This window comes from Lethenteron reissneri, chromosome 30 (assembly GCF_015708825.2).
Source record: "Lethenteron reissneri isolate LAM-NWPU_2019-01 chromosome 30, ASM1570882v1, whole genome shotgun sequence".
Classification (NCBI taxonomy): domain Eukaryota; kingdom Metazoa; phylum Chordata; class Hyperoartia; order Petromyzontiformes; family Petromyzontidae; genus Lethenteron; species Lethenteron reissneri.
In genome coordinates, this window is record NC_083808.1 from 8497215 (window position 1) to 8524033 (window position 26819).

General features: G+C 44.5%; 2 protein-coding genes across 8 annotated transcripts in view; one reads left to right on the forward strand and one right to left on the reverse strand.

The window, feature by feature from the left end:
- Positions 1-1274: 1274 nt before the first annotated feature.
- NUDT5 (nudix hydrolase 5) lies at positions 1275-15790 on the forward strand. 6 transcript variants are annotated; one of them, XM_061562986.1, is made up of 9 exons: positions 1276-1436; positions 4114-4180; positions 4291-4358; positions 5185-5237; positions 6356-6463; positions 7595-7690; positions 8876-8977; positions 11875-11928; positions 12853-15790. In XM_061562986.1, exons 2-9 carry the CDS (start codon positions 4127-4129, stop codon positions 12957-12959), a joined length of 642 nt encoding a protein of 213 aa, XP_061418970.1. In that variant the 5' UTR covers positions 1276-1436; positions 4114-4126; the 3' UTR covers positions 12960-15790. The 6 variants fall into 6 exon arrangements, with proteins under 6 accessions (XP_061418973.1, XP_061418974.1, XP_061418970.1 ...); XM_061562987.1 differs by having other exon boundaries at positions 1277-1424; XM_061562988.1 differs by lacking the exon at positions 1276-1436 and adding an exon at positions 2646-2709.
- A 1348-nt stretch (positions 15791-17138) lies between these two features.
- LOC133349488 (6-phosphofructo-2-kinase/fructose-2,6-bisphosphatase-like) overlaps positions 17139-26819 on the reverse strand; it is a 33142-nt gene continuing 23461 nt past the window's right edge. Inside the window, exons 11-15 of one of the 2 annotated variants that reach the window (XM_061562985.1) lie at positions 26661-26790; positions 25124-25186; positions 23916-23980; positions 22993-23026; positions 17139-22392 (exon numbers count right to left, since the gene is read on the reverse strand). In XM_061562985.1, the coding sequence (XP_061418969.1) occupies positions 22997-23026; positions 23916-23980; positions 25124-25186; positions 26661-26790 (288 nt within the window). In that variant the 3' untranslated portion in view covers positions 17139-22392; positions 22993-22996. The remainder of the gene's footprint in view (positions 22393-22992; positions 23027-23915; positions 23981-25123; positions 25187-26660; positions 26791-26819) is intronic. The other variant, XM_061562984.1, reaches the window with a different exon arrangement.

A 26819-nucleotide genomic window follows, 5' to 3' on the forward strand; every position in this document is an offset into this window, starting at 1 on the left:
CAGCGTTGGTGTACGGCGTTTTTTTCTGCAATATTATGCTGTCTTTTCTTGGATTTTCTGTTTGCACTTAGTCACATTAACTTTAAGATGTTTTCTTGTTCATGTTTTTGTTTGTTGCGGTTGCACCCGATTCAAGAGCCGAATCGCTCACGGCTTTACCTAATGAACTTGAACTGTAAGAATGTTAAACACAATCAGCGCGTGTATGTTATTATTTTAGGTTCTCTTTGGTTACATTCGACTCTCCCCCTCCCTTCTATAAAAAAAGTTTCTCTCCGATCGGGAGTAGTCGCGGGCAGTGAGGCCAGGCACCTTCGCGCTGTGACTTGTGTTCTTCCCAGGTGACTTTTAAGACGCGTGTAAAAGTAAAACACCCACACAAATGTAACAAGACTCGGATTCCCGAATGACCCGAGGAAGTTAATTCCACAATAGCGGAAACTGGCTGCGAAAAGCTTCGTCTCGTATAGAACAAAGTCCGGTCTTTGGAATCACAACGAGCGTGCCAGGATCAGCAAGATCTCCGTTGTCGCAGTGGAATTATAAGACGACAGCAGATCGGCCAAGTTGCCCAAATCACGAGTTTGGGTTGAGAGGCGCGCCGTGGTACAGTGAGGTACAGTGAGGAGCTGGGGGCACGGGAAGTGACGCGGCGCGTGCAGGACCCGGATGTAGCGGGTGGGGGGGGGGTTGAGGGGTGGTGGTGGGGGGAGGGATGAGTGGGGGTGGGGGTTGGAGGGGGGTTGAGGGTGGGGGGGGTTGGAGAGTGGTTGATGGTGGGGGGGGGTTGAGGGGTGGAGGATGGTGGGGGGGTAGGAGGGTAGGGGTTGGAGGGGGGTTGAGGGTGGTTGATGGTTGGAGGGTGGGGGGGGTTGGAGGGTGGGGTGGGGGGGTTGGAGGGTGGGGGGTTGGAGGGTGGTTGAGGGGGGGGTTGAGGGTGGTTGATGATGGGGGGGGGTAGCTGAGGGTGGGGGGGCAGCTGAGGGTGGGCAGTTGAGGGTGGGGGGATAGCTGAGGGTGGGGGGGCAGCTGAGGGTGGGGGGGGGGGGGGGGCAGCTGAGGCCGGGGGGGGGCAGCTGAGGACGGGGGGGGGGCAGCTGAGGACGGGGGGGGGGCAGCTGAGGACGGGGGGGGGCAGCTGAGGGTGGGGGGGGGCAGCCGAGGACGGGGGGGGGGCAGCTGAGGCCGGGGGGGCGCAGCCGAGGACGGGGGGGGGGCAGCCGAGGACGGGGGGGGGGTGTTTCCGGCCCTAGGCTACGTCACGTGGTGTCACAGCGCGCGCCGTGCGAGTGACCCGGCAGCAGACGCTGACCACTGACCCTCCTCCTCCACCTCCTCCTCCTCCTGCCGCCTTTCTGTGTTCACTCCGCGTCTACCTCGGCTTCTCCACCGTCCCTCCTCGTCACAACAACAACAACAAGCCCGTGAGCTGCGGCGTAAGCTACCCCCGTGTTCGCGCGTTACTAATGCGACGTGTGCGACTGCGAAGAGCGTCGAGTGTGTTGTTTGTGTTCGCACCGCCCTCCCTGTTATTGAGTTTACTGAGCCAAGCGAATTAACACGACGTCGTGTTTATTAGCTCGGCTATAGCACATGCAAACATTGTGACACCGTAAGCACGGTGCGTATTATTCGATTATGCATCGTTTATTAATCGCGGATTTCAGTTGATTAGCCTGGAGGACTTAGATGGCCTATTTGGCACGAAAGTGTGCTGTTATTCGAGTCATGGCTATACGCAATGTATAGCAGCGTGGTCCAGATGTTTTGTGACCACTAATTGATCCTACCCCCCCCCACACACACATTTTTGCATGTTAATTTCTGTTTCAAATAAAATATTTTTGAGAATTTATTTGATGGGGCAAGGGAGGGGGGGTCACAAGACATATGGACCACCCTGTCCTGTGGTGCTGAAACATCGAGGCAGGCGAAGTTACCCTCTTATTATATTAATATTATAATAAGCCCCACGCCACCCTTATGTGTCACGTTGACGTGGAGGTGTTGACACCCCAGGCCAAGGTGCAGCCCTCTCGCAATGGGTGGCTCACACCGCCCGAGGGTTACTCCCCACCCACTGAGAAATATCTCTGTCTGAGTGAGTGGGGAGGTCTAGAGGGCATTTGGCCTACTCGTCCACGCTGGCCAGACGACGTCGTCTTGTAAAGGTTGGGATTATTCACATTTTACCCCACCACACGCCACATGGCCATCGCGACAATTTAAGACGATTTTGATTTGAAGCTTTCGTGACTGCAGGATATCCATACTCTGGTTCTTACCGACGTGACTTTACCGAAATAACCAAAGATTACGACTTAAGACACTTGGCCAGGGTTTCAAAATCCGCACCGTAACACAAAATAATGCTTTCCTGGTGAAGGGCAGTGGGCCGAAACGTCACGATGTTTACTTCACTCATTGACAGGAACAGTATTATTTATTTGCACTTGTTAATGGACCTGTTAATTCATGTACATTCTACGTTGTTTCGTGTATAGGCACCTTTATACAGTTGTAATGCGTGACATTGAGTACTGTTTGGGCATGCATTGTTGCCTTTCACCACTGACCAGCTCGTGATAATGAGAGGTGTAACCACCTTGTCTTGTTTTCAAATGTAAACACTCAGAATGGTGTGTTCGGATGCAACACTGCATATTACGCCCTGATCAATGAAGCTACTACACCCAATGCAGGATCTGTGTACGTTGGGTGTAACCCGTCTTTCCCAAAGATGTGGGCATGTCGGATGTGCAACGTTCTACGTGTTGATGATAGGAGTTGATGATTGCATCTGACAGGTGAAAGTTAGTTTTTTTCAGTGGCCAAGGTATTGGTTGGGCAAAGCTTTCATTGATGAACGTAAATACACGTATGTCACGACGGTGAAACGGATGGAAAGTTCAAATATTATTATTATTCAATGTATTTAACCACTGTCAAACCTTGTGCACATACATATATTTTGTAATACGATTTTGTTGTGCTTTCAGCGGTTTGAATGGTATCAAATGCCAAAGTAAGCACAAAAGTACATTGATATAAAATGCCAGTTACAGCTGCAACGCATTAGGGTATTCCTGCCAAATGCCACATTGACATTTTTCATGTTGACCAGTACACAGTAGAAGAGTTGCTTCACCAACCTTGCACTGGCCAGCATGGTGAAGTTTCGTGAAATCATGACCTACGTGGTGTGTGGGGGGGCTCTCATCCAGCGTTGGAGTGACAAAATAGGGATTTAGAATTAGATAACTTACCCCCATCAAAACCACGTTTGTATACTATGTTTACCTATGTCCTATATTGAGATACAGGACTTCCAATGTACCTGCTATTAATACAGTACAACATTGCATATCTTCCCCGCTGGAAAACGAAGTTCAGGCAGATATTTCAAAAGGTGGGATGTGAGAACATTTATGGAAAATTTCAGTTACGCCACGTACAAATAGGTTACTTGTACAATATTGCGAAAACTGCTTTAAACATGGGGCAGTGCTCGATGCTTTGGCAGTAAGCAAATGTTTGCGTGGTTAACAATCCATTACTGTTGGCTATGTATGGTGTGTAAGAGCAATTTGAAACATACATACATACATTCAAACATTCTGTGAAAATCTCTATTTGAAGCTTGTGAAAATGTTGGATTTTGTGAACGTCTGCAGAAAATGACAGTTACCCCACCCACATACTGCACGAAGTGTGGGTGGCTACATGGTCATGGTGTATTTGTGACAGTCGGATACGCGGTGCACTTTATTGTAAATGGAAAATGTACGTGTATTGCAGCATTAAAGTAACCGTAGCAGGCCTTGCCTGTTTTCTGTCAGACATAGCGTCACATTCCATGGAAGTTGAATTACTTTGTTCACTGAAGATGACGATTTGCATACATTTACGTGTTTAGTGTGAGACTTCATTCAAATCAGAATATTAGACTATCCCAGGCCAACGAGTGAAACCAATAAACCTCTGGACCATAAATGTAAAGGGCCAAAATTGGAAAATGTGGCCTTTCTTGAATATTATTCAACTTTACATTAGTTGCTCAATGGCGATACCTATCGGTATAAGATAATGACAACAGTATTTTTTAAATTTCAGTTTAAGGAAGAGAATGGAGAAAAAAGATGGTCCTCATGCTGCTAAGTCAAAGGTGGTTAAGGAAGAGGTGAGTCAGTTTCTGAATCGGTAATTCCACCATCACAATGTTTAATTTCACAAAGGATTGCAAGAATTTTGAATGGCATCCAGAAACACCTTCCTCCAATCTCATCGTAGGCTCTCTGGACTGGAAAATGGCTTAAAGTGGAACAGACAACATACTTGGATCCAAAAGGACAAATAAGGTCTTTTTCAAATTCTTGTTTTTTGTTCTTTTAAATTTATATTTTAAGAATTCCTTTGCATTACTGTAAAATAATATGGTTAATGCTGGAGGAGTAGCCCAGCGGATCACGCACGGCACTACGAACCCAGCTACTTGAGTTGGATTCCTGCCTATTGGCTACATTATTACTGTCTAAACTGGTCCTGGGCCTCTTTACCAAAACCGTACTGACTAGCGCGGTGAAGTATGGTCAAGCAACCCCCATGACTGACACATGCATGGGAAGGACGTTCATCCAGCAGTGGATTGACAGTGAGCCGTAGATTAAAAAATGCAACATGAATATGTATAATCCTGGTATTATGCTCAGCACCGGTTGCTATAGTAAACATACTATTAACCTATACAGTATCTCTTCCAATGTTATTTCCCTCTGTAGGGGCCCATTTTGGGATGAATACTTTTCTCTCTGCCTTAATGCCTATATCAGCACAATGTGTGTTTAGTAAATGTGTAAAGATCCATCGATTAAAATCGATTCTTACGTTCACGATACTTACGTAGAATTATGTGCGTAAGAATCTCTTAATACCCATCCATATATGTTGTATATGATTGGTTTACGAAGTTGCAATTGGTTCACGTAAGACCCTTGCAGCTCCTAGAAGCACTGCATTCTCCACCGTGGCCAGTAGATAAATTATTTTTGCGTTGAATCTTGACCCCGAACATTGACAATTTCATCATATTTCATTGGGGGAGAGTAATTTAAATATATATGTGCACCTATTTCAGAGTCAGATGTGAAATTGTACGGTGGATCTCATGAACGGGTTTCTCTGCAGGACCTGGGAGACCGTGAAAAGGACAACGAGGTCGGCGAGCTGCGGCAGTGACGGTGAGGACCGCCACTGGCATCTGCCGTTGCGCAAAGCGTCGCCTCGTAATTAATCGTCGGCAAAAATGGCACGGGGAAAACCTGACGTAGGAAAAAAATGGCTCAGGAGAAAATAGTGCAGGAAAAAATGTCACAGGTGAAAACTGAAAAAATGTTCACTATCAAACAGGACTACTTATAACTGTTAGTACAGTGCTCACAGTTATATTCAGATCTGAATGAAAGAGATGATTAACCCTAAACCTCGATGATTATTTCTTGTGCCATTATTTTCTAGTTTTCACCTGTGCCGTTTTTACTCGTGCCATTTTCCTGTGATGTCTTTACTGTGCCGCTTTTACCCATGCCGTCTTTGCCGGCCACCCCTTGCAATGACATCTCACAGGGGCCCTTCCATCTTCAGTTTAACGACCTTTTCAAAGAAGAGCTTGTCTGGTAATTTTAGTTAATTTTGAGCAATTACCCAAATTTGTCCATCTAGTGGTGTTTTGTTCACTTTCAGTTCACTAATATTTCGTAACTTTGTGTTATCAGCACACATTTGTCGTCAAACACGAGATAGCAAATGCTTTGTGCAGTAAACACACCGTCAGATTGCAAAATACAAATACATCATGTTTCAGTGTCAAAACAAATCATAAAACGCAAACACTCTGCATAGATGCACACTGACAATCTAATGTATCTCAGTTGGCATTTTCAGGGACCCTAAAACATGAAAACTTTCTTTTGTCAAGCAAAGATAGGATTGCTTTCAATTATAACAGTGTGTTTTCATTGCACTGTAGACAATGATTTTGTTGGCTTAAACGCATGATAACCCAACGATAAAGCCAAGTCCCTTACAACTGTTGCTCAGTATGCGAGGATGGCTGTCATGGATACTCACTTGCACTATGCATGTTGTCCGACAAAAACAACCAGTGGCCACACAGCGACAAGTCAACACTGGCATGCCTGGAGGAATTTAACAGGTTTTTGTAAAAAGGCAACGGTGAGTGCAATTGAGCCTAAAGGAAATATATATGTTTAGCTGTTGCGTTGCAGCTCATTCCACACCACCCCCACACGCCCCCCCACACAACCCCCCCGCACACCCCCCCCCCTCCCACGTACAGGTGTAGCCATCATGGCCATCCTCAAGCGAACACTGCACCACGACTGCCTGCTGCTGGTAAAGCAATTCCGGCCGCCCATGGGCTGCTACACGATAGAGCTGCCCGCCGGTGAGTTAGTCGTTTGACCAGGAACACCACTAATTCTAACATTTCTTCTTGCAAATTTTGAACAATTACCTGTAAATGACTTAATTGGGAAGAAAGAAAACCACAGCAATATTGCCCTACTTCTGGTTGACACATGGTTTGCAAATAGGACACATTCCCATGTGCAGGTCGGCTATGCATACACCTAGAGCACCATAGGGACAGCTGCCACCGGGGGTCCCTTTGGCAAGACTGCAGCAGGGCCTTGGAATGGTTTAGATGAGATTGAATTACTTAGGCATTTAAGAGCCATTTAAATGCAAATCCTCAAATTCTGATCATCACCCTTTCTGTAAATGACGAGAAACCTGTTGGGCAGAAGAGTGCATGTGAGCTGGAAATAAATGGGTGATCTTGATCATTAGCCCAGTACTCCCATCAAGCATTGCACATCTCATGACATCACTACACTGCATGTGTAAGGCACTCAGGCTTGTTTAAACCATTAGTCCTAAAGAGTCAACATTGCCTGGGACAGGGGGTGCAGGGAAGAATAATACCGATTTCTTTAACCCTTCCCTTCCCATCCAAAATACATTTTCCACCCTCTCCTGTGCTATCACGGGGGAGATGCTAGGGAGATGTGTATCTAAAGGCAGTGACACAGCCGAGCAGTAATGCGTTCTCCACTTGTTGAAATCGTTCACGGTTCTAATTCAGCGACCGCCCTGATGTTTATTATTACTAACCATGATAAAACATGCCGTCTGCTTCACATTGGACATTAGAGATCCCCTGCCATCATTCGCAACATTAGGCTATTGTGTACCGTTTTTGGAGTAAAAATATGCCAAATTATAACGCACATTGCACAATTGTTGTTATACATAGTAATCATCCCTCCCTACTGGCAGACGTATGCCCCAGGTCAACCTTGCAAAAAAAACTATCCTGGTCTCTTGAAAAAAACTTGAAACTTTCCATCCCTTGCACCCTTGCACCCTAGCTCTCGCTGTGTCGATGTATATCTTAATGTTCTGGGGCTTCATGAGGGTGTGCGTACGAGTGCTGTGCTCGCTCACGCAGGAAAGGAGAGTTCTGTGTTAAGACGCTGACTCAGTGTGTGCGGTGTGTATGGGGTGTGCGGTGCAGGCCTGGTTGATAGCGGGGAGACAGTGCAGGCAGCTGCTCTACGGGAGCTGCAGGAGGAGACCGGCTATCACGCTGAGATCACCGGCGTATCTCCAGGTCTGTATATCCGACTGGCAGCTACTTCTAAAAAGTCATTTCATTTTGCCTCCGTAAATGCAGCAAGACGTTTTAAGCATAGCTGCGCTTTTTACTGGTGCAGCACTTCCACATACTTGTTGCTGTGCAGGATCAAGACACTTGCTTGTGCAAGCTCATTTTCAGTGGGCGACTCTCTGCATTGCAGGTCTTCAATTGAAATACACTTAGCGAAGAAAATGCCAAAACCATATTAAGAAATGTTTTTTTTTCTGGCCAAGGTGAAAACCTTTTGTAATTACGGAATAGGATTTCTTCTATCAATTTGCAACTGAACAGTCGGTCAATGAATGAGCAGCGAAGCCACTCAGGAGGTTATTGCTATACAGCTGGCACCTCTGATATCTGGTCTTCACGTGGAGAGTTGTTAACTTGAACACCAACGAGTATAAAAACATTTGTCAACATGTGCGCATCGCTTTGCCTTTTTGGTAGGGCTGCACAATGCACCGCTCTCATCTGCAAAACTGAAAAACAGAGTATTTACACCATTGGAACCTCATTTGCCAGTAAAAAATATGATAATTGTTTTTTTACCCTTTTATCTGGCAACAAAACTGACACTTTTTTTTACAAGGAGTCATGTTTGCATAGACCACAATACCTGCAGTCATAATGCAGAGTTATGTTTTTTTGTTTGCATTATAACTGCAGGTATTGTGGTCTATGCAAACATGACTCCTTGTAAAAAAAAAAGGTGTCAGTTTTGTTGCCAGATAAAAGGGTAAAAAAACAATTATCAGACTGGAGTATATTTTGAGATAGAACCTTGAAGGATGCCATTTGAAAGTGATGTATGTGTGTTTAGCTGACAAGGTGTGTGCTGTGCTATCACATAATGACCAGGCATGGAAAATGAGCTGCTCCCTGCCTCCTTTGGCACGTCTGGGTTGTACCGTATTCTCCAGGTTATAAGACACGTTTTTTTCTCTATTTTAAAATGTAAGTTCATAATCTAGTAGGTGTGTGTATGTGCGTGACCAGAGTTGTATAACCTTACTGACACCAGTCACGAGTTCAGAGTACATCTTACTTTCCATAGCTTCACATAACCCTGAGGTTATGGTAGTAAGTGATTGAGGCATTTTCTCAGTGCATCTAGGATGCAGTTTGTGAATGAAGCATTGCCATTGTCCTGCAATGCAGTTCTGTGCCTCGACCCGGGCATTTCCAACTGCACCGAGCTGCTCGTCTCTGCCGTAATCAACGGGGACGACCCTGAAAACCGGAGGCCTCAACAGGAGCTTGGTGAGTCGTCCCCACCGCTCGCTCCTTCACACGTACAGATATTTATTTTTTCACAAGCACGGTTAATCCGCAAGCTGGATAACACTGGTCAAAAAAACAATATAATTTTATGTAGATATACACATTTATTTCATATTTTTCTTCTGCAGTTTCTATTGAAAATTCAATATTTGATATCTCAAAAACCTGATGTGATGGACAAAAACTGATGCCAGATTTGGAATCAGCATCCCAAAATTACCTTAGAATCCGTTGGAATACCTTATGCCAGAAAAAGTGTGTTGACCAGTGTAATCCATCCATGGATGATCGGAAGTTGACTGTAACTTGTTGTTGATGAATGTTAAGGTAAATAAATAAATCGTTATATTGATTTTCTCGGGAAAGCAGTAGTTAACTGTATCTGAAGACTCATTCTTATTGGGATGTTTGAAAAATATATAGTCCAGAAGTGTATTTCTTATTTGAGGAAATTGGAGTAGAGAGAAAATCCACCAATGAGAGAGGATAACATTCAAAGATCCGGACACATGGGTTCATTAACCCACTTGCTCTACTGCAATCTTCTGGCCACCTTGCAGCCCAGCACATTTCACAAACCAGTGTGATTCACCAACCCTTGCGTCCAAAGTGCTGGATCACAGGCGTGTCTCACCACGCCTAGTTGATGATTTTAATGGCTGATTGAAATAGTGATGACGATGTTAACATGGATTCAGGTGGAACGATAGTGATGGCAGTCAGGGCAGTCAGGGCTATCCATAGGTTCCTGGAGGTCTGGGAGCTAGAGGCTGAGGACAGAATGCCACTTGAAACCCCCTCATTCCTTTAAAACGAAAATACAGGTCTGTTGTGGCACCCTCTTTTGTGTTAGGCTCAGGGCGAATTGTCACTTTTGCTTTACCCTCTGGGCATTCTGGAGATGCTCATCATAATGCATCTTGGTCCGAGTAATGATAATGTTGTATTTTAATTTGGTGCCTTACACTACATTTTAGTGAGAGCTCAATGAAATTATTAATTTCTCACAAGGGAGACTTTGCCGACTGATCAAGTCGAGAGACTATTTTGTAAGATACATGGGGAAAACATTTCTTCATTTTTTTTGCCCTGCAATTGTATCCTGATTGTGCTCTTGGAATCATGCCACGAGAAGAAAAATCCATTTGCAACGCTCAGAGAGCAGCGCATCACCCAATATGAGAACACAGTCCAATGAAGATCTCACAACACACTGCTTATAAAATCTGTTACCTCTAAGCCATGATAGGGGGCAGCACTTTGCCATTCGTGTGCTATAGACAGAGTTGTTCATCGCAGACCGATACTCTTTAATTCTCAGAGCTGAAATATAGGCAAATTCAGTGCAAATCTCAATAATGTTTTTGTTGTGCAGTCATTTGTGACTGGGTTGAGACTAATCTCACTATCCCCATACAACATGAGTTGAATCTTGGGCAGCCGTCCATAGCTCAACTCTGACCTGAGCCACCTGGCTAAGTTGGGGCAATCTTTAAAGTATTGCATTTGAGATATGGCTTTAGTACACATCTGTCCACTCCTAATAATGAGGATATCACAGGGTATTTTCCATCCACTTTTAAGCGAATGGTGCACTTTGATAACGAATATAGCTGGTGGGCAGGGACATTTTGACTCTGAAAACTTACTCATGTTCACGGGCTCTTTTCAGCTGTACATGTACAACCAGTTTTGTCAATCCACTCCTGGATGAGCCCCCCCCCACCCCATGCCACGTGGGTCATGGGGGTTATTTGACTATACTTTATCATGCTGGTGAGTGGAGCTTTCTGAAGGCAGGGAGCATGTGTAAAGAAGTATAGTATAGTACATTAATGATTTTTTTAGATTTAAAGCTTTCGTGACTGCAGGGATTCATCTTCTTGGTTCTTTCGGTAAAGTCACGTAGAATGGAAATAATAAAATAATAAAAATAAAACATCATTAAATAATTCTCACGACGTTTCGGCCACAACGCAAGTAGCCGTCCTCAGGTGGAGAACAGGTCTGTCGAGGAGACAGAGTCTGAATGACAAGCCCCAGGCTTGGAGCGACTATTTAAGCTGGGATGGGGCGCTCTTCGCCCCTCCATCCCAGCTTAAATAGTCGCTCCAAGCCTGGGGCTCTTCGCCCCTCCATCCCAGCTTAAATAGTCGCTCCATGCCTGGAGTGTGTCATTCAGACTCTGTCTCCTCGACAGACCTGTTCTCCACCTGAGGACGGCTACTTGCGTTGTGGCCGAAACGTTGTGAGAATTATTTGATTGGTTTATATTTATTATTTTATTATTTACATTCTATGTGACTTTACCGAAAGAACCAAGAAGATACATTAATGGACTTTGCTGTTCTGCCCTTTAAACATCCTTTGTAATGTAACTTTCTTTCCTTCTTTTTCAGATGAAGGAGGTATGTGTCCTTCATTACCCAATACCTATTGCAAACCAAGTATTTTAATATTTCCACTAAATATATTTAACAGAGCCTAATAAAACTACAAATCTACTAGGCACAGACTTGGAAGCGTGGGAAAAATGATACAATTGAGTATTGATAAATGTAATTGTTGTATAAAGCCCCGATATACACGGAGGTTTGCCAGACATGACATTAAACCCAGAGTTAAGTTGAGAAGCTTGTGGTCGTAGGCCTGTTTTTATGAGGCTCCATTTCATACTCTTCATTATTTAGTGAAAAAATATATAAACTACAATAGCTCACATTGTGTATTGTTCAGGTATAATAAGGCAGCAGCTTCATCACTGACACTAGTCACGTTTTCTCACCAATTCGTTTTTACTACGGACGGTTCATTGGTAGCAGTGAAACAATGCTACTGGTGTGTTCTTTATCCGTTTGTCCTGTCTGTTTTCCCAGAATTTATTGAGGTTCTGTTGGTGCCAGTCAATGAGCTTCTGCAAAAACTGACAGGTGAGTGTGTGTTTATGCTGGGGGTAATTATTTATATGCTCGGAGCCTCAAAATATGCTTTCTCCCCTTTTTCAACTCATGTGTCTATCTGCCAGTGCAATAATGCCCTGTCTGCCAGTGCGTTGCAAAATGCGCAGTTATTCAGGAAGGAAGTAGAGACATTGGCTTGGATTTTTTGCTCCTGCTTTATTAATGGCAAGTGCATGAGTTACTGGAGATTTTCACTGGCAGAGAATGAACTATGCAATTAAGACTGTTGCTGCTTACATTTTTAAAGTAGATGTTGAGAGTGGTTTTAACCATTTTTACGCTGTTCATAATAGAGTGTATCGCCCATTGTTTAATTTACTTTTAGATGACAGCCTCCTCATGCCGTGTTGGTCTTGGGGGTCGTTTTACCATACTTAACCATGCCAGGCAGTGTGGCTTGGTGAAGTGGGGGAGGGTGGTCAGGCCCGGTCCAGATAACGCTCAACTGGCGTTAGTCATGGATGGAAGCTGACTCGGGTTGCCAGGTTCAAAGTGCTGTGGGCCAACCACCTCTGCCACAATACATCTCTAACAAAATAATAAAAATAAAACATAATAAAACAATTCTCACGACGTTTCGGCCACAACGCAAGCAGCCGTCCTCAGGTGAAAACCAGGTCCGTCGAGGCGACAGAGTCTGAATGAAACAGCACACGGGCTTAGGATTAGTCGCTACTTGGGGAATGCGTAGGAGGTGGGCGGGGGGGTTTCAAAGTCATATTATGCCCGTGCATTATGCAGGATTAGCAGCATCAAAGGGAGGGAGTAAGGTTAGCATTAATATAGGGAAGGAATGGATTCATTAAGAAGATGAATCCCTGCAGTCACGAAAGCTTTAAATCGAAATGTTCCTAAAGGTACAATGCCTGCCTCGTTCCTGGTTCCTCCACGCAGAGATGTCCAACAAGGGGATTGTGGTCGATGCCCGGGTCCATATCTACGCAATGGCTCTCGTCCAAGCAACGGCCAAGCCCAACCTGCTGCCATTGCTCAAGGCATAGGACATCGAAAACAGGGAATACCATCTGACCGACCAGATGGGGACACCAAAAATACCATGCGGCGAACACCGACCAGATCGCGTGGGATTTTTGCACAATGCGACGCCATGCCAAGGCTGTCGTGAAAGTAGAGTGGGTGGGTGGGTGTGTGTGCGTGTGTACGCAGTCTTTGTTCGGGGAGCGGTAGTGCAGGGGTTAGCGTACTGCACTACGAAATCTGGCAACCTAGGGGCCCTCTTCTAAGTCGACTCAGCCTGAAATGGGTACCTGGTGCAGTGTGTAAACATCACTGCTAGGAAGACAACGGTGGCCGGACGTGATGCTAGCCTTGTTAGCCATGCCTGCCTTCATAGATAGTCGTTCGCAGCACTTGCCCCAACAGCCTATGAAGGCTATAGGGGGAATAATTCCTTGTTATGTGGTAGTATAGTGATTTGCGCTATGAACCTGGTAACCTTAGTTTGGTTTCCGGCAGCAACTAACATCAGTGGTGATTATCTGAACCGGTCCTGAGCCTCACCAAAGTGGACGCAACAGTAAATGAGTACCATGTACGACGTGTAAACATCAGCACTGGGGAGACAAAGGCAGCTGGGTGTGGTGCTGGCCACGCAACCACCCTCTCCTGTGCTGTGCCAGCCTTTATTAGGTGATAGCTAACAGTACTTGCCCCAACAGCCTGTGTGGGCTTTATGGGGGACCTTTGTATGTGTGCTTTGGTTGGTTGGTTCCTTTTAAGTGTGGTGATTTCAAATTGGTCATCGTCCTTTGGTCACCTATACCTCACCTCTCCTTTTCCAGTAGACTGAGGTTTAGCTACGAATTCCCATGGTGCTTGCTTTCTTGGCTACATGAGCTGGTGATGTCCTATTTATTGATCTGATCAAGAGGCACCAGACTCATGGTTGGATATTTGAGATCTTGTATAGCAGAGCACAGCTTTTATTTGGATATCTTCATGATGCCTTTGCCAAAAATAGTCACATCTTGTCTTGAGCTAATTAGCAATACCCAGAGTGCAAATCCAATTTTTATTTTCTTACATTCCATTTTTATTTTGTTTATTCCCTTACTGATTCTCAAGGTTTTCAGCAGGGTCCTGCATTGGGATGTTTGGCCAATTTTTCAATTAATAATTAATCAGTGTCACGTGGGAGGAAACCAGATTATCTGTTGAAAACCCAGGCATGCCAGGAGGTAACACTCCCAGCTTCTCAGCAATGGATTCAAGACTCCAGTAATGTATTCAAGAATCCATTGTTGACCTCCCATCTTACACGACCTCTCTGTGATCCATAACTAGTGGTGAAAATTTCACCATTGCTGTTGTCGGAGCCCCAACATCTGAGTAATGCGTCCACTGTTGACTTTCTTACAAATGGTTCATCGGCCTGTCTATCGTTTTGACGATGACATCGGTGAATTCTTGGTGTGTCAGTGCGAGGCTTTCTCCAGATTCGGGAGATAGAAAACATCTTGTATAGATTGACAGGTCATGGTGGAATGGTGATCATTTTAGGGCCCATTACAACAAAAAATCCCAATACAACAAAAAATCCCAATGGAATAACAGTGGCTGAGCAACATTGCAGGAACCTTGAGTGGGATTTTAACTCGTGACCTTGTCACCTTGAATATTTTGTCTTGAGGTGCTCCTGAGTGAGTTACCCCATCGTGATTTCTCAATCGTCACAAAATAATACTAAAGGCTATCTTTGAAAACTCCGATGGATTTTTTAACAGGCAACATTCGTCACTAACGCTGCCCTTAAAGAGGAAAAAATATATAATCGGCGACGTTACGTAGAAGGGCCATTGCTCAAAAACGTCGCCTATTATAATGTCCTTGTGGTCCATGGCGGTGTTATTGACAGACGTGTTGAGATTTTGTTATTTGTGCTCGTGCACTGCTTTCAACAGTGCATCACAACAAATGTATGGATTTTAAGACCAGTTCACTGTATTAACGTTGTTTTAGCTTGCACATCCAAATAAATGTCAATGTCTTCACTGTTAAGGAACACAAAGCAAAGTGGTGTAGAATTGATTTTAGATTTAAATTACAGAAAACAATTGTTGTATAACTTGTTTTTACTTGTATCATATTTACATTATATACAAGAAATACATCTGAAAGCAGTGTTGGAAACAGATACTTGCATTACCTGTAGCCTCATGTGTGAGATTGTGAATGTTTTTTCATTTGCCTCCACCCGCGCTTGAGCGACTGCCGTGTGTAATGCAGTGCGGCAGCAGTGATGCTCCAACGAGGGTCAATTCACACCTTCCAGCAGCCGGCAGTGCAGCCGTAGAATTTATGTACAGTACAGTATTACAATAACGACCACGGAAACGAGCATACATTCTCATGTGTTTTTGCGAGCTTAACAGCCAAATTAGAACAGTTTCGCCAACACGGCAAACATTGTTTATTTCGTAGGAGCACATAGTTAGCCGTGAGTGCAATTATGTTTCTTGCAAATTGGTTCGGCCTGGTGTCAAACAGAAGGTTTCATTGGAACCCAGTGCAAAGGCACTTACAGTGGCCGTGAAACCGGTGACAATAACGACTAGTTTTGTATCGATATGCGCCCTCAGTCATCTGGATGTTGATGAGAATTGCACACCTAACGATGGATCGATTCCATTTTTACACGTATGATACCTCTGTCAAATCACCCGCGCGATAACTGATTATGTAAGTCATGAAAAGTGTGCGATCATAGGCACATGCGTTACACAAAATTACAAATGAGTAGTGAACTTGTAATCATGAGATTTAACCAATCTTTTGTATCTTATTGCAACTCGAATAAAAATCTTAACGGTGATACCGATCCATCAAATCACTGTGGGGGGGGGGGACGGACAGGGAGTGCATTGTGTCATGCATAACGAAACTCAAGTTAGAAATGTTCTGTCAAGCTTGTACAAGGGGTAAGCACATATAATCTTCTTAGCACATCTTCTCCGTTCAGAGAATGGCTCAAATACCAAACGTATCTGCCCGTAATGTAAAGCAAACAAAAATATCCCCGTTGATTTGAATAGATGCATGCACGCGCAGCAATTCGCCTAGGTTACATTGATATAAACATAAACAGGTGAATGTTCCTATAGCTAAAATCATTCTGCAACAGAAAAACGTTTCGTAGAAGCAACACCGGGCACATTGTGACTCCAGTTGAAGAAGGCAATCAGCCCTGCCTTCGATTCAGTTGGGCGAGTGGCAGGCAGGTGGGTGAACAACTGGAATTCATTCCAATCCTAATTAGGTTTTTTTTTTCGCACTGATGCTACCCCACTGCCTGTCTGGCAAACCAGTCATGCAGGGAATCTGCACATATTGCATTGATTGACTTTAGGTGCACTGATGGGAGTCAATTACATTGCATTCCAAGTATTCCATCATACCACTGCAGTAGGTTTTGTGTGGTTGTGCCTGTGTTGTTCGGCATATCTACATAAAAGTGATGGGGGCTCCTTCCAATGCCGAATTGGGTTCCACACATCAGGGTTTTAGCCATTCCATCATAACGCACCTTAAAAATAAACTCAAACCCCGGGTAACCAGCTGTCACTGCACACCTTCCAGTTTAATTCCAATGTAGCAAATAAAAACATGATCTTACCTTAGTTATCTTTCTCTTCCGAGCTGTTGTGGTCTAGGCATTGCTACACATCACTAGCCATGATTAATCCACTGCTGGATGTAGGCCTCCCCAAGCCGTTGCCACCTCATGGTTTCCTGTGATGTAACAATCCATCTCGCGAGCACCTGCACACAAGTGGATTTGATTGCTTTTTTGTGTGGATTTCATTGCTCCATCTCCTTTGTGGGTGGCCTCTGGAACGTGTTCCATTTCTTGGCTGCCTCTCTACAAACTAGACAGTGAAACTTTTATTTGGATAAAAAACATGATGTAATTAGATTTTAAATATTGGATTTTAACTATATATTGGATTACATTGCAGGATCATGTGAGATGGCCGCAGCTTGAGGCCTTCATTCCAGTGAAATGACGGGATGCCAATGTAATTTATAAAATGCCAATACATTCTCATTTATTTCCAAATACGGGACATTTACTTGCAAAATATTTTCATGTAAATGGCAAAAATGTTTGACTTAAGTTTAATCATAAATGAAAACACATCGCTATGCTTGTGTATTTGAAAAAAAGTTTATTGCACCATTAATAAATCAGTAAAAATTTATGTTGCGTTAATTGCTTTTAGACATTGCAAGTCCATGCATCCGAGACATGACCCATACAAGCAGTCGAACTCCAGCACTTGCTCCCCACCCAAGAGTGCAGCAACCAAACAGGATTATAAAAATGTACCCGGCCACGAGCATTCCAACGTTCAAGGTCCGGTTGTGATGAATTTCACAATTCCCGGCACCATTACATCAACCATTGTTGGCAGACGTTCCCGTGAAGCTTCTAAAAACACATTGTGCCACGCACAGCATAACTTAAAATATGCATACAAAAAATTGGTACATATGGCATTCTTGTATACATTGCACAACTATGACATCTCCAAACAGTTACCAAGTGGATTAAAATAGGTCTGGTGGGACAATGTGGATATTTCCGCCTCCAATACAGCAGCTCAGCAGGGAAGTGGGTGGCCGAATCCCTGCCTCCTGGCAGTGGCACGAGCAAGGCCGCTGCGTTACACCAAAGCCACATCGAACGCAAGCTCGTTATAAAGAGGTGCAGCCCTGCAAAGTATTGCTCATGCCACTGCTGGTGGAAGGGTCTACACAAGAGGGAGCTCTCCAGAGGGCTCCCTATAGACAGCAATCGGCAGTCTCCCACGTTGGCCAGACATCACTTTACACCACCCCATGTGAATTGCCAATCGACAGATGTATCCATTTACATTACTGGGTGGACTGAATGTTTTGTGGCTGCAGCGGTAATATTAACCAAGTACAGACACATACACATTTAAAAGCATCCATTACACGCGCTATTTGTTGGCGGTATCGCGAGCTTAACAATCGCTCGCAGTCAATGCATTGATATACCATTGTGATTACCTTAAGCGATAAGGCTGCATTATCCACGTTTGTGTTTAAAAACATAAAATAAGTGTAATTTCAAGCCAGTATGGGGCCATCCATTTAGTACGTACGCATAGGAAACGGGGGGGGGGGGGGGTGAAGCCTCGATAATAATTTGTATACATTGGCCTTCAAATGAGCCACAGCTCAGTTTCTTCAGCTGTCAGACAAGTACTGCCGGGAGAAGTGGGACTGTGGGAGAAGTGTCACTTGTGTGTCACCGTGCCCCTGGCTGCAGCTATCACGCAGCTCAGCAGTGAGTCTGACAGTGGCAGCCTGCCCCATGGGTCATATATCCTGCAATCTGGCCTCGCTGCAGACTGCCGCTGGCTCAAGGTTTTAGCTGCCGCAGGCCACTGTCAAACAACACTAGCGCAGTCACACTAATCAGTCTTCTGACCGTGAGAACAATCAAAAGCTGGATGATGATGATGATCACGCCAGCGACGCTGTGGATCTTGAGACGACGGCCCAACAGACTGCAGCTATCACGCTGCTGTGCTTCAGCCTGACATTGACATGTTGACGAAACCCCTATAATGCGTCACCTGTCCAACTGGGTTCAATTGGCGTTTGAACCGAGCGGACACCAGACAAACGTTTTAAAGGTGCGCAACTTCATTCGTTAATGCAGCCGGCGGTGGACTGTTTGCTTAAAACACGTTAATATTATTAAACCTTCATCGTTTCTGCGTGGATTAAATATCGTCCGTTCTATAGGATTGGGGGGGGGGGTGTAAAAAGTATGCGTGCGTACAGGGAGGGGACAAGTTGACAGATTTTTGCGTACCTACTCAATGGATGGCCCCGATGCAAGAAAATCCTTTACAATACAGATTTGCATTTCAACAGTTATATATTTGTTGGATGTAGCTATCACGAGCCAATTCGAGAAGGCAACCTGCTTACTGTGCGTATCAACGGTGCAATATCCTGCCTATGTATGCCTAAAGCACTACACAATCACCTCTTCAAATGAGTTTTATCTTCATAATATCCACAGGATTTGTTAGGTTTTTATTTGGAGTTGTGTTTTTCCCCAAACTAAATGTCAAGGAAAAGGTTTCAAGTAATTTGTCTTCACGGATTTTTTTTTGCCAAATGTGTCTGTTTATAAATAACGTTATATCCTACATTCAGCTGTTTTGAGAAGTGATTTAAAAAAATGAAGATTAATGACCTGGTTAGTTATTACAATAAATGCTACACTTAAGTTAAATTGAAACATAAAATTCACCACTTTCTTCTTGCAAGCCCAAGCGTCAAGAATTAAAATCCAATGTACACCACATTTCCCTTCTCCGATTTCCCAATACTTTTTACCAACCCCTTAGAAAAAAAACTAAACCTCATTTCTACCAATGGTGTAATCTGCACGTGGATATGACTTGTACAATGGACACACATCAATTGAATCAATTTAAGGAATTGGTTTTCTCCGTGTGTTACAGCTGTTGGAGCCTAACCATACAAACTTAACAGTTTGCGAGACTATCTAACGCAAGATGAAATGATCTTATCCTGCAGCGATAGATGTCCGTTTCAAATCACTCAAGACTCCGAACACAATTGACAAGTATTTATCTTCATGTTATTGCTTCTTACATTACAGAAGAGGTAGTTCGATTAAAGTTCAACAACCAACCTCAACTTTCAACCAAGATGTCCACTACCATCCAGGGATGACTTTTTATCCCAAATATCCAAATAAGCATTTCGCAAATAATTTTAACTAAACAGAAGAATTTCATTTCGCATACAATCACTCGCACAGCATGGCCTCAAAACGCACACCCCAACCCTGCAAGAAACAGATTTTGGTTGTGGATTACGATGACATAAAGCAAGTTATATGTGTGAATGCAGCAGGCACTGTGAAGCTGATAATTAAAAAAACCTCACAAATACGCATGGGCACAATGGTTTTCTGAAGGCAGCCCATGATGTTTGCAGTCTTCAATGTAATGTTAGGTTTGCCTGCGCCATTCTTACACGGACAGTCTCAAAAAGATTTGTAATGCGGTCAACTCGAAAGCCTTATTTTCTATGAAATTTTTTGACAATTTACACCACAATTTCCTTTCCCAGCACTAATGATACGCATATTAACAGCTGATTTAAAGTAAAATCACATCACTTAAACTCAATTTACAGACTCAATTAACACATTTTGTATACCAAACACGAAGGCTATGCAATAGACAACTACAAATAACCCGCTCTAGACTAACCTTAGCTTATATATATATATAAATTCTGTTGCACAGAAACCCTGAAATTCAAACGTCATACATTATTTTATGTATAACCACAAGCCTGCCTTGATCAGCGTTGGGCGATAGTGGCGTTTTATCACAATATCGTAAGGTACAACAGCAATGTCACGGCTCAACGCCACAGTGACATTCCACTTGTGAAAATGCCAATGAAATCTGACAGACGTTCTGTGTAGTTTCACATTAAAGGAAAGAGTGAATAGTAACTATCAACTGTACCCATGTCGCCGATTTTTGTCAAAAGTCAACAGGCGTATTTCGCATCAGATAATGTCAACTGTGTGGGCGCAGTGGTTTAGCGCACTGCGTTCTGAAGCTGGCGACGCGCGTTCCATTCCCGGCCGCGACTAACACGATTGGGGACCGACATCTGAACTGGTCCTGGACCTCCCCCCCCCCACACACCAACCCACACTAACCAGCAGCGTGGTCAGTGTGAAGAAGTATGGTCAAACAAAACGGCAATGAACCGATACGGCATGGGGAGGCCTTCATCCAGCGGGCAATTGAGAAAGTGCTGTAGATTACAATTAACATTAGTTTAAATCTAGCATTATGGGACAACTGTAGTGGATTGAGAATGTCCACAGGTGATAATGGCCGCTTATACTCATATACATACACCCGTGTATGTATATTGAAAATTAATTGTATACTGTGCAATGATAGCTCATTCAGCACATTGTATAAACACTATTTCATGCAAATTTGCAGATGTGTTTTTTTAGGGCATTGGTCATTTAATGACTTGTGCGCATAGATGAGTAGTTTTCAAGCAGAAATGAAATCTTCCCTGGCTTCCGCCTCTATCCCCTGTCACAACATAAACTTCAGTGCAGCCAGCAGCACCAGAACATAAACCGCAGGATCTTTGAAAAAAATATATAATCGCTGTCAAATCACCATGCATGCAAGTACTCATGATATTATATAGTTTTTTTTAGATAAACAGTTGCCAAATTTCGGACCAACTCATGAGGCATAAACTATTTTTTCTGGTACAAGACCTAACCAATCCAACAAACTCAAATCTACTTAATCCGGAAGCCCTCTGGCTAAACACAGTCACTGGCATTTTGAAGGGCCACGTGCAAAATCCTACACAGAGATAGACGTCATGACTAGGGAGCGTAGGCACACCAATCATGCCGACATACAAGAGCATTCATAAGAAACCTGAGTTCAATTCCCAGCCATGGCTAATACCAGTGACGAGCGATATCTGAACTGACAATCAAACAACAACCCCCATTACTGCCGAATTGCATGGGGAGGCTTTTATTCCCCAATGGATTGATACAAGACTATGCATTATAGTACGTGTGAGTATATATTGATCATGCCACAAATTTAGACTTGGCAGGAGACCCTGTACCAGCTTCAAGAATTAATGGCGAGGAATACGGTTCCAAAATGTCTTTATCTTCAGCACTAGCAACCACAAAACCCCATGATCAATGAAATGTCACAGGAGCAACACTGGATGAAATCCACACACCTCTCACACTTCTACCCTGGAAATGGCACAATCACATGTTCAATTTGGCTGTGAACATGTGGCCACACGTACTGGCAAAGTCGTCTAAGACAATGGAAATAATTACCCACATAGACCCTATATACACTCACACATTGTGTAAAACAATAGTGAACTCTTACACGATTAAAACAAAACATCTAATTTAATCTGTGCCATATTTCAACGCGGACCAAAACAAAAATTTGTTCTTAATCATGTGCAAAAGTAATTTCTTTCCAGTGGTATAAAAGTATTAATAAAAACACATAAGTGGCTTTTTAATGAAAAATCAAGAACCCTTTGTGAACGTTGTAAATTAAGTCCTCGCACGACGTTCAAATCTGGCTGCGACGCCCCATTGGCTGCGGTCCACAGCTGGACAAAAGAGAACTGGCACTTTTGAGAAGGCGAAAGAGACGGCGGGTGAGATGGACAGCAGGGTCCAGCTGGCTGGAGGGGCGGCTGCTGCTGGGGGAGGGAGGGAGGCAGTGGGCCGCTCCCTCATTCGTGCGCCGGCACCGTCTTGAGAGCCTCCGCTGACTTGCGCGAGACACTCACGTTCTGCGCAATCGGTCGGGTGGGAGTGAATAAAATTCATTAAAATCGTGGGACGTTAAACGCACGATTGGTCAACCGCTATGGTCTCTGGTGGACATGTGACATGAGATGAAGGTCACTAAAAGCCAGCAATGGAGCTCTTAGAAAATACATTTTACATCTATACAGAGGACCTGTTGATGGTATTGAGCGATGTCATATGAAGGTGACTTGTCTCCGGTCCAGTTTTAGTCATCTATACATTAACTTAAGACATCTACAGATTAAGGGTAGTGACATGGCTCAGCGGTAGCGTGTTTACCACCTATTGTAGAGGCAGAGGTTCATGGTTCGAATCCAGGTGGCTGCCCCGATTTTTTTTATGCAGGTGTAATAACCACAATAAAATGCCGTCTGCTTTACAGTGGATGTTAAAGATGCCCTGACGTCATTCACAAAAGTAGGCCGCTCTGTGCCGGCGTCAGGATTCAAATTGACTAATTAAAAAAATTACCCGCAAATACTCAACTGGGATTATATATATCAATCATCGCCACCGACTGGTAAACTAATGCTCAGGATCGCTCTTGTAAATTTGACCATCCTGGTCTCTTGAGTTCTCACCTGGTTAAAATAAACTTGAAACTTGACCATACACCTGCAATGTATACAAAATGAAATGTTTTATCCTACCGTATTACACATCATAAGAGTCAGTGTGAGGTCTCGAATTGAGATTGTTGTTTGACCCACAAATTCCACTTCCATCTCCCAGTATAGTTCTAAGCTTCCACTCCCCAATGCTTCTTTGCAGCGCCTTTCAGCTTTTGTTTTATTTTTGTTGCCGATGTCCAAGTAATAAGCACGGAACGATTACTTTATCAAACATTCTAAGTTGGCCTGGGCAGAACGCGCTTCTGGGAAGGGACGATGGCCGACGGTCAAAACTAACGATTGAATGGCAGCCCAACGGTGCCTGAAAAGAACACAGTGATGATGGAGCAATACAATCGGCTCCTGTGTAGGGGGCCCAAGTGGATTGCTGCATCGTGAGATCACGAGGGACGGCAATGGTGGAACGCCTCCCCAAGTCGTTGCCATCCAGTAGTGGTTAAATCATGGCTGATGATACTAGTAGTAATCTCCTGGTTACACCAGCCCACAGGGGATTATTCTGTCCGTCCGTCGTGCATCAAAAAATGGGAGGGGTGGGGCCGGGTGGAGAGGGAAGGGGCTGGGTGGGGAGGGTCTGGGTGAGGAGGGTGGGGAGGGGAGGGGCTGGTCACCCCGTGGTGCCCTTATATAACCTACTCGCGCCGGCTTGTGCCCGCCCTCACAGTCGGGCATATTTGCGGAATACACCACGCCGCTGGTGACCCTGGCTATTGACAGAGCAAACCAACGTTACTACCAGCTCCCTCCGCAGGAATGTGTTAAATAATAAACGTTTTGGGATTTGTACCCAAGTGGTGCGAGTAAGTTGGATGACGATGGCTGATTGGAGAGGCTAGACCCCGGGCTCGGCAATGTGGAGGTGGGGACCTCACCTCTGGTTTTTCCCTGTGCGTGTTCACAGCCTCCACGTTGAGAAAAAACGACTCCACTCGACAACCTGAGAAGAGGGGAAATGCGCCAATATGCGGGCAAAGATTCAATAAACAATGCCCTGTCGTTGAATAATCAGTCTGAGTGTTTATCGGAGTTACACGTTTAGAAAACAAAAAACTGACAATAGAAAAGATGCTGTCATGTTTGAACGATTGATAATTTTCACTCCCACCTACAATTCCTGTTACATTTTCACAATTCAATGAATGTAGCGGATCTGCTCTTGCCAGTATACAGCACGATTGGGTATTAAAAACCTGAACGTCCAAAACTTAAAACGTTTGGAAGTTTGAACTTTTAAGCGCCGTGCTGAGAGTGGCCAGCAGGGGGCGAGTTGAATCGCTTGTGGGAGCGTATCTCAACCATATTCTGTGGTTCTTTCGGTAGTCACGTAAATAGATAAATAAGAATAAAAATAAAGTGAGTTAAAAAAATGAATAAAAAATACAATTAAAAAATTAATAAAAAAATAAAATAAAAAAATATGTAGACTGTAGCCTGGTTCTTAATCGGAGTGAGTGTACTACTGGCAGTCTAATGTAGACTGTAGCAATTGTTATTAAGCCAGGTGAGTGTACTCACAGTCTATAATGTAGACTGTAGCCTGGTTCTTAACCTCGGTGAGTGTACTGGCAGTCTATAATGTAGACTGTAGCCTGGTTATTAAGTTTGGGGAGTGTACTGGCAGTCTATAATGTAGACTGTACATTATAGACTGCCAGTACACTCACCGAGGTTAAGAACCAGGCTACAGTCTACATTATAGACTGCCAGTACACTCACCCAGCTTAATAACCAGGCTACAGTCTACATTAGATTGGCAGTACACTCACTCCGATTAAGAACCAGGCTACAATCTACATTAGTGTTTTTTTTATTTTTCTATCTACGTGACTTTACTGAAAGAACCAAAGAATATGAATTCCTGCAGTCACGAAAGTTAAGTCAAAATATCTTAACCATTCAAGATAACCCAGGGACCTGCAGTCCAATTCAACTCATTTTTCACTTTCCATTGCATTATGAACGTATAGAAACTGCAATATTATAGACACATATCAAAAGGACATATCGGTGACCTTAAAAGCACAATTTAATACATTTGGTGAGCACAAACAATTTAAACGTTAAGTGTGGTGTGGCCTACCGTAGGCTATTGGCGTCAGCTTGAGCACAGTGTGGAGTGGACACTCCAGATAAGGAAGCTCAGCTGTGGAGAAAAGGCGTGAAGATATACACTATTAAAATAACCAATTCCAATGCATTTAACACGCAATTTGCGTATATTTTTGTTTTGATTTTCAGTATACGCATACTTATTGAAATATTGATATCCCCATTGTACACCATTGGAACCCCATTTGCCAGTAAAAAATATGATAATTGTTTTTTTACCCTTCTATCTGGCAACAAAACTGACACTTTTTTTTACAAGGAGTCATGTTTGCATAGACTACAATACCTGCAGTCATAATGCAAACAAAAAACATAACTCTGATAATGTATGCACTGTCCGTGAAGTTGATTGGTCCACACCCGAGACAGCTTTCCTTAGACTCCAAGGAAAGCTGTTTGCATTATGACTGCAGATATTGTGGTCTATGTAAACATGACTCCTTGTAAAAAAGGTGTTAGTTTTGTTGCCAGATAGAAGGGTAAAAAAACAATTATCATCCCCATTGTAGTTGGCGAAGACAGTATTGTTGGCAACCGTTATCTTTGGGAGGAACTATCTCCATAGCACAGCCAGTCCGGACATAGGACAGCCGGTCCCGTACGAATGTATGTTGAACTTCTTTCGCACCGTACGTAGCCAACCGTGTTAATCGGAGGTACACATAGGAGAGTTAGTTCAAGGCGATCAACTGGCTAGCATCTCATGGTGGTGACAGTTAAACAGACCAAAGCATAGAAAGGCATTTAAATACACATGTACAAATGTACCATTCTCTGTTAAGAAATAATTCCTACACTTAAAAGACATGCACTCCATTGTGCGTGTAATAATAATTAAGAAAGTATGCCAACTGTTACGCAAGTGATCTGCTAATGTCAATTCGATTAACGGAGCCAACAAAAGTGTTAAACTGGAAGAAGAGAGAACAAGCAACACAAACAAAATTGGAACACGAGACAAGATGGGAGGGGGCGGGAGGTTGAGGGGAGGGGGAGGGAGGGGGCGGGAGGGGAGGTTGAGGGGAGAGGGAGGGGGCGGAGGTTGAGGGGAGGGGGAGGGAGGGAGGGGGCGGGAGGTTGAGGGGAGGGGGAGGGAGGGGGGCGGGAGGGGAGGTTGAGGGGAGAGGGAGGGGGGAGGGAGGTGAGGGGAGGTGAGGGAGGGGCGGGAGGTTGGGGAGGTGAGGGAGGGAGGGGGGGGAGGTTGAGGGGAGGGGCGGTGGAGGGTGAGGTTAGGGAGGGGGGAGGTGAGGGGAGGGGGGAGGCGAGGTTGAGGGGAGGGGGGCGGAGTAGGTTGAGGGAGGGGGAGAGGAGGTGGCGGGAGGGGGTGAGGGAGGGAGGGGGCTGAGGTTGAGGGGAGGGGGCAGGAGGTTGAGGGAAGGGGGAGGGAGGGGGCGGGAGGATGAGGGGAGGGAGGGGGGGGGTGGAGGGGGAGGGAGGGGGCGGGAGGTTGACGGGAGGGAGGGGGCGGGAGGTTGAGGGGAGGGGGAGGAGGGAGGTGCGACTGGTACCGGAGGACTTGTCGAGGAAGTACGCGAGCAGGCAGCGCATCACCGCCTGGTGGCACACGACCAGCACGTTCTCCTGCCGCTCCAGCTCCATGATGACCGGCTCCAGCCGGTGGACCACATCCTGATACGACTGTGGCACGAGCGCCCACACACACGCAC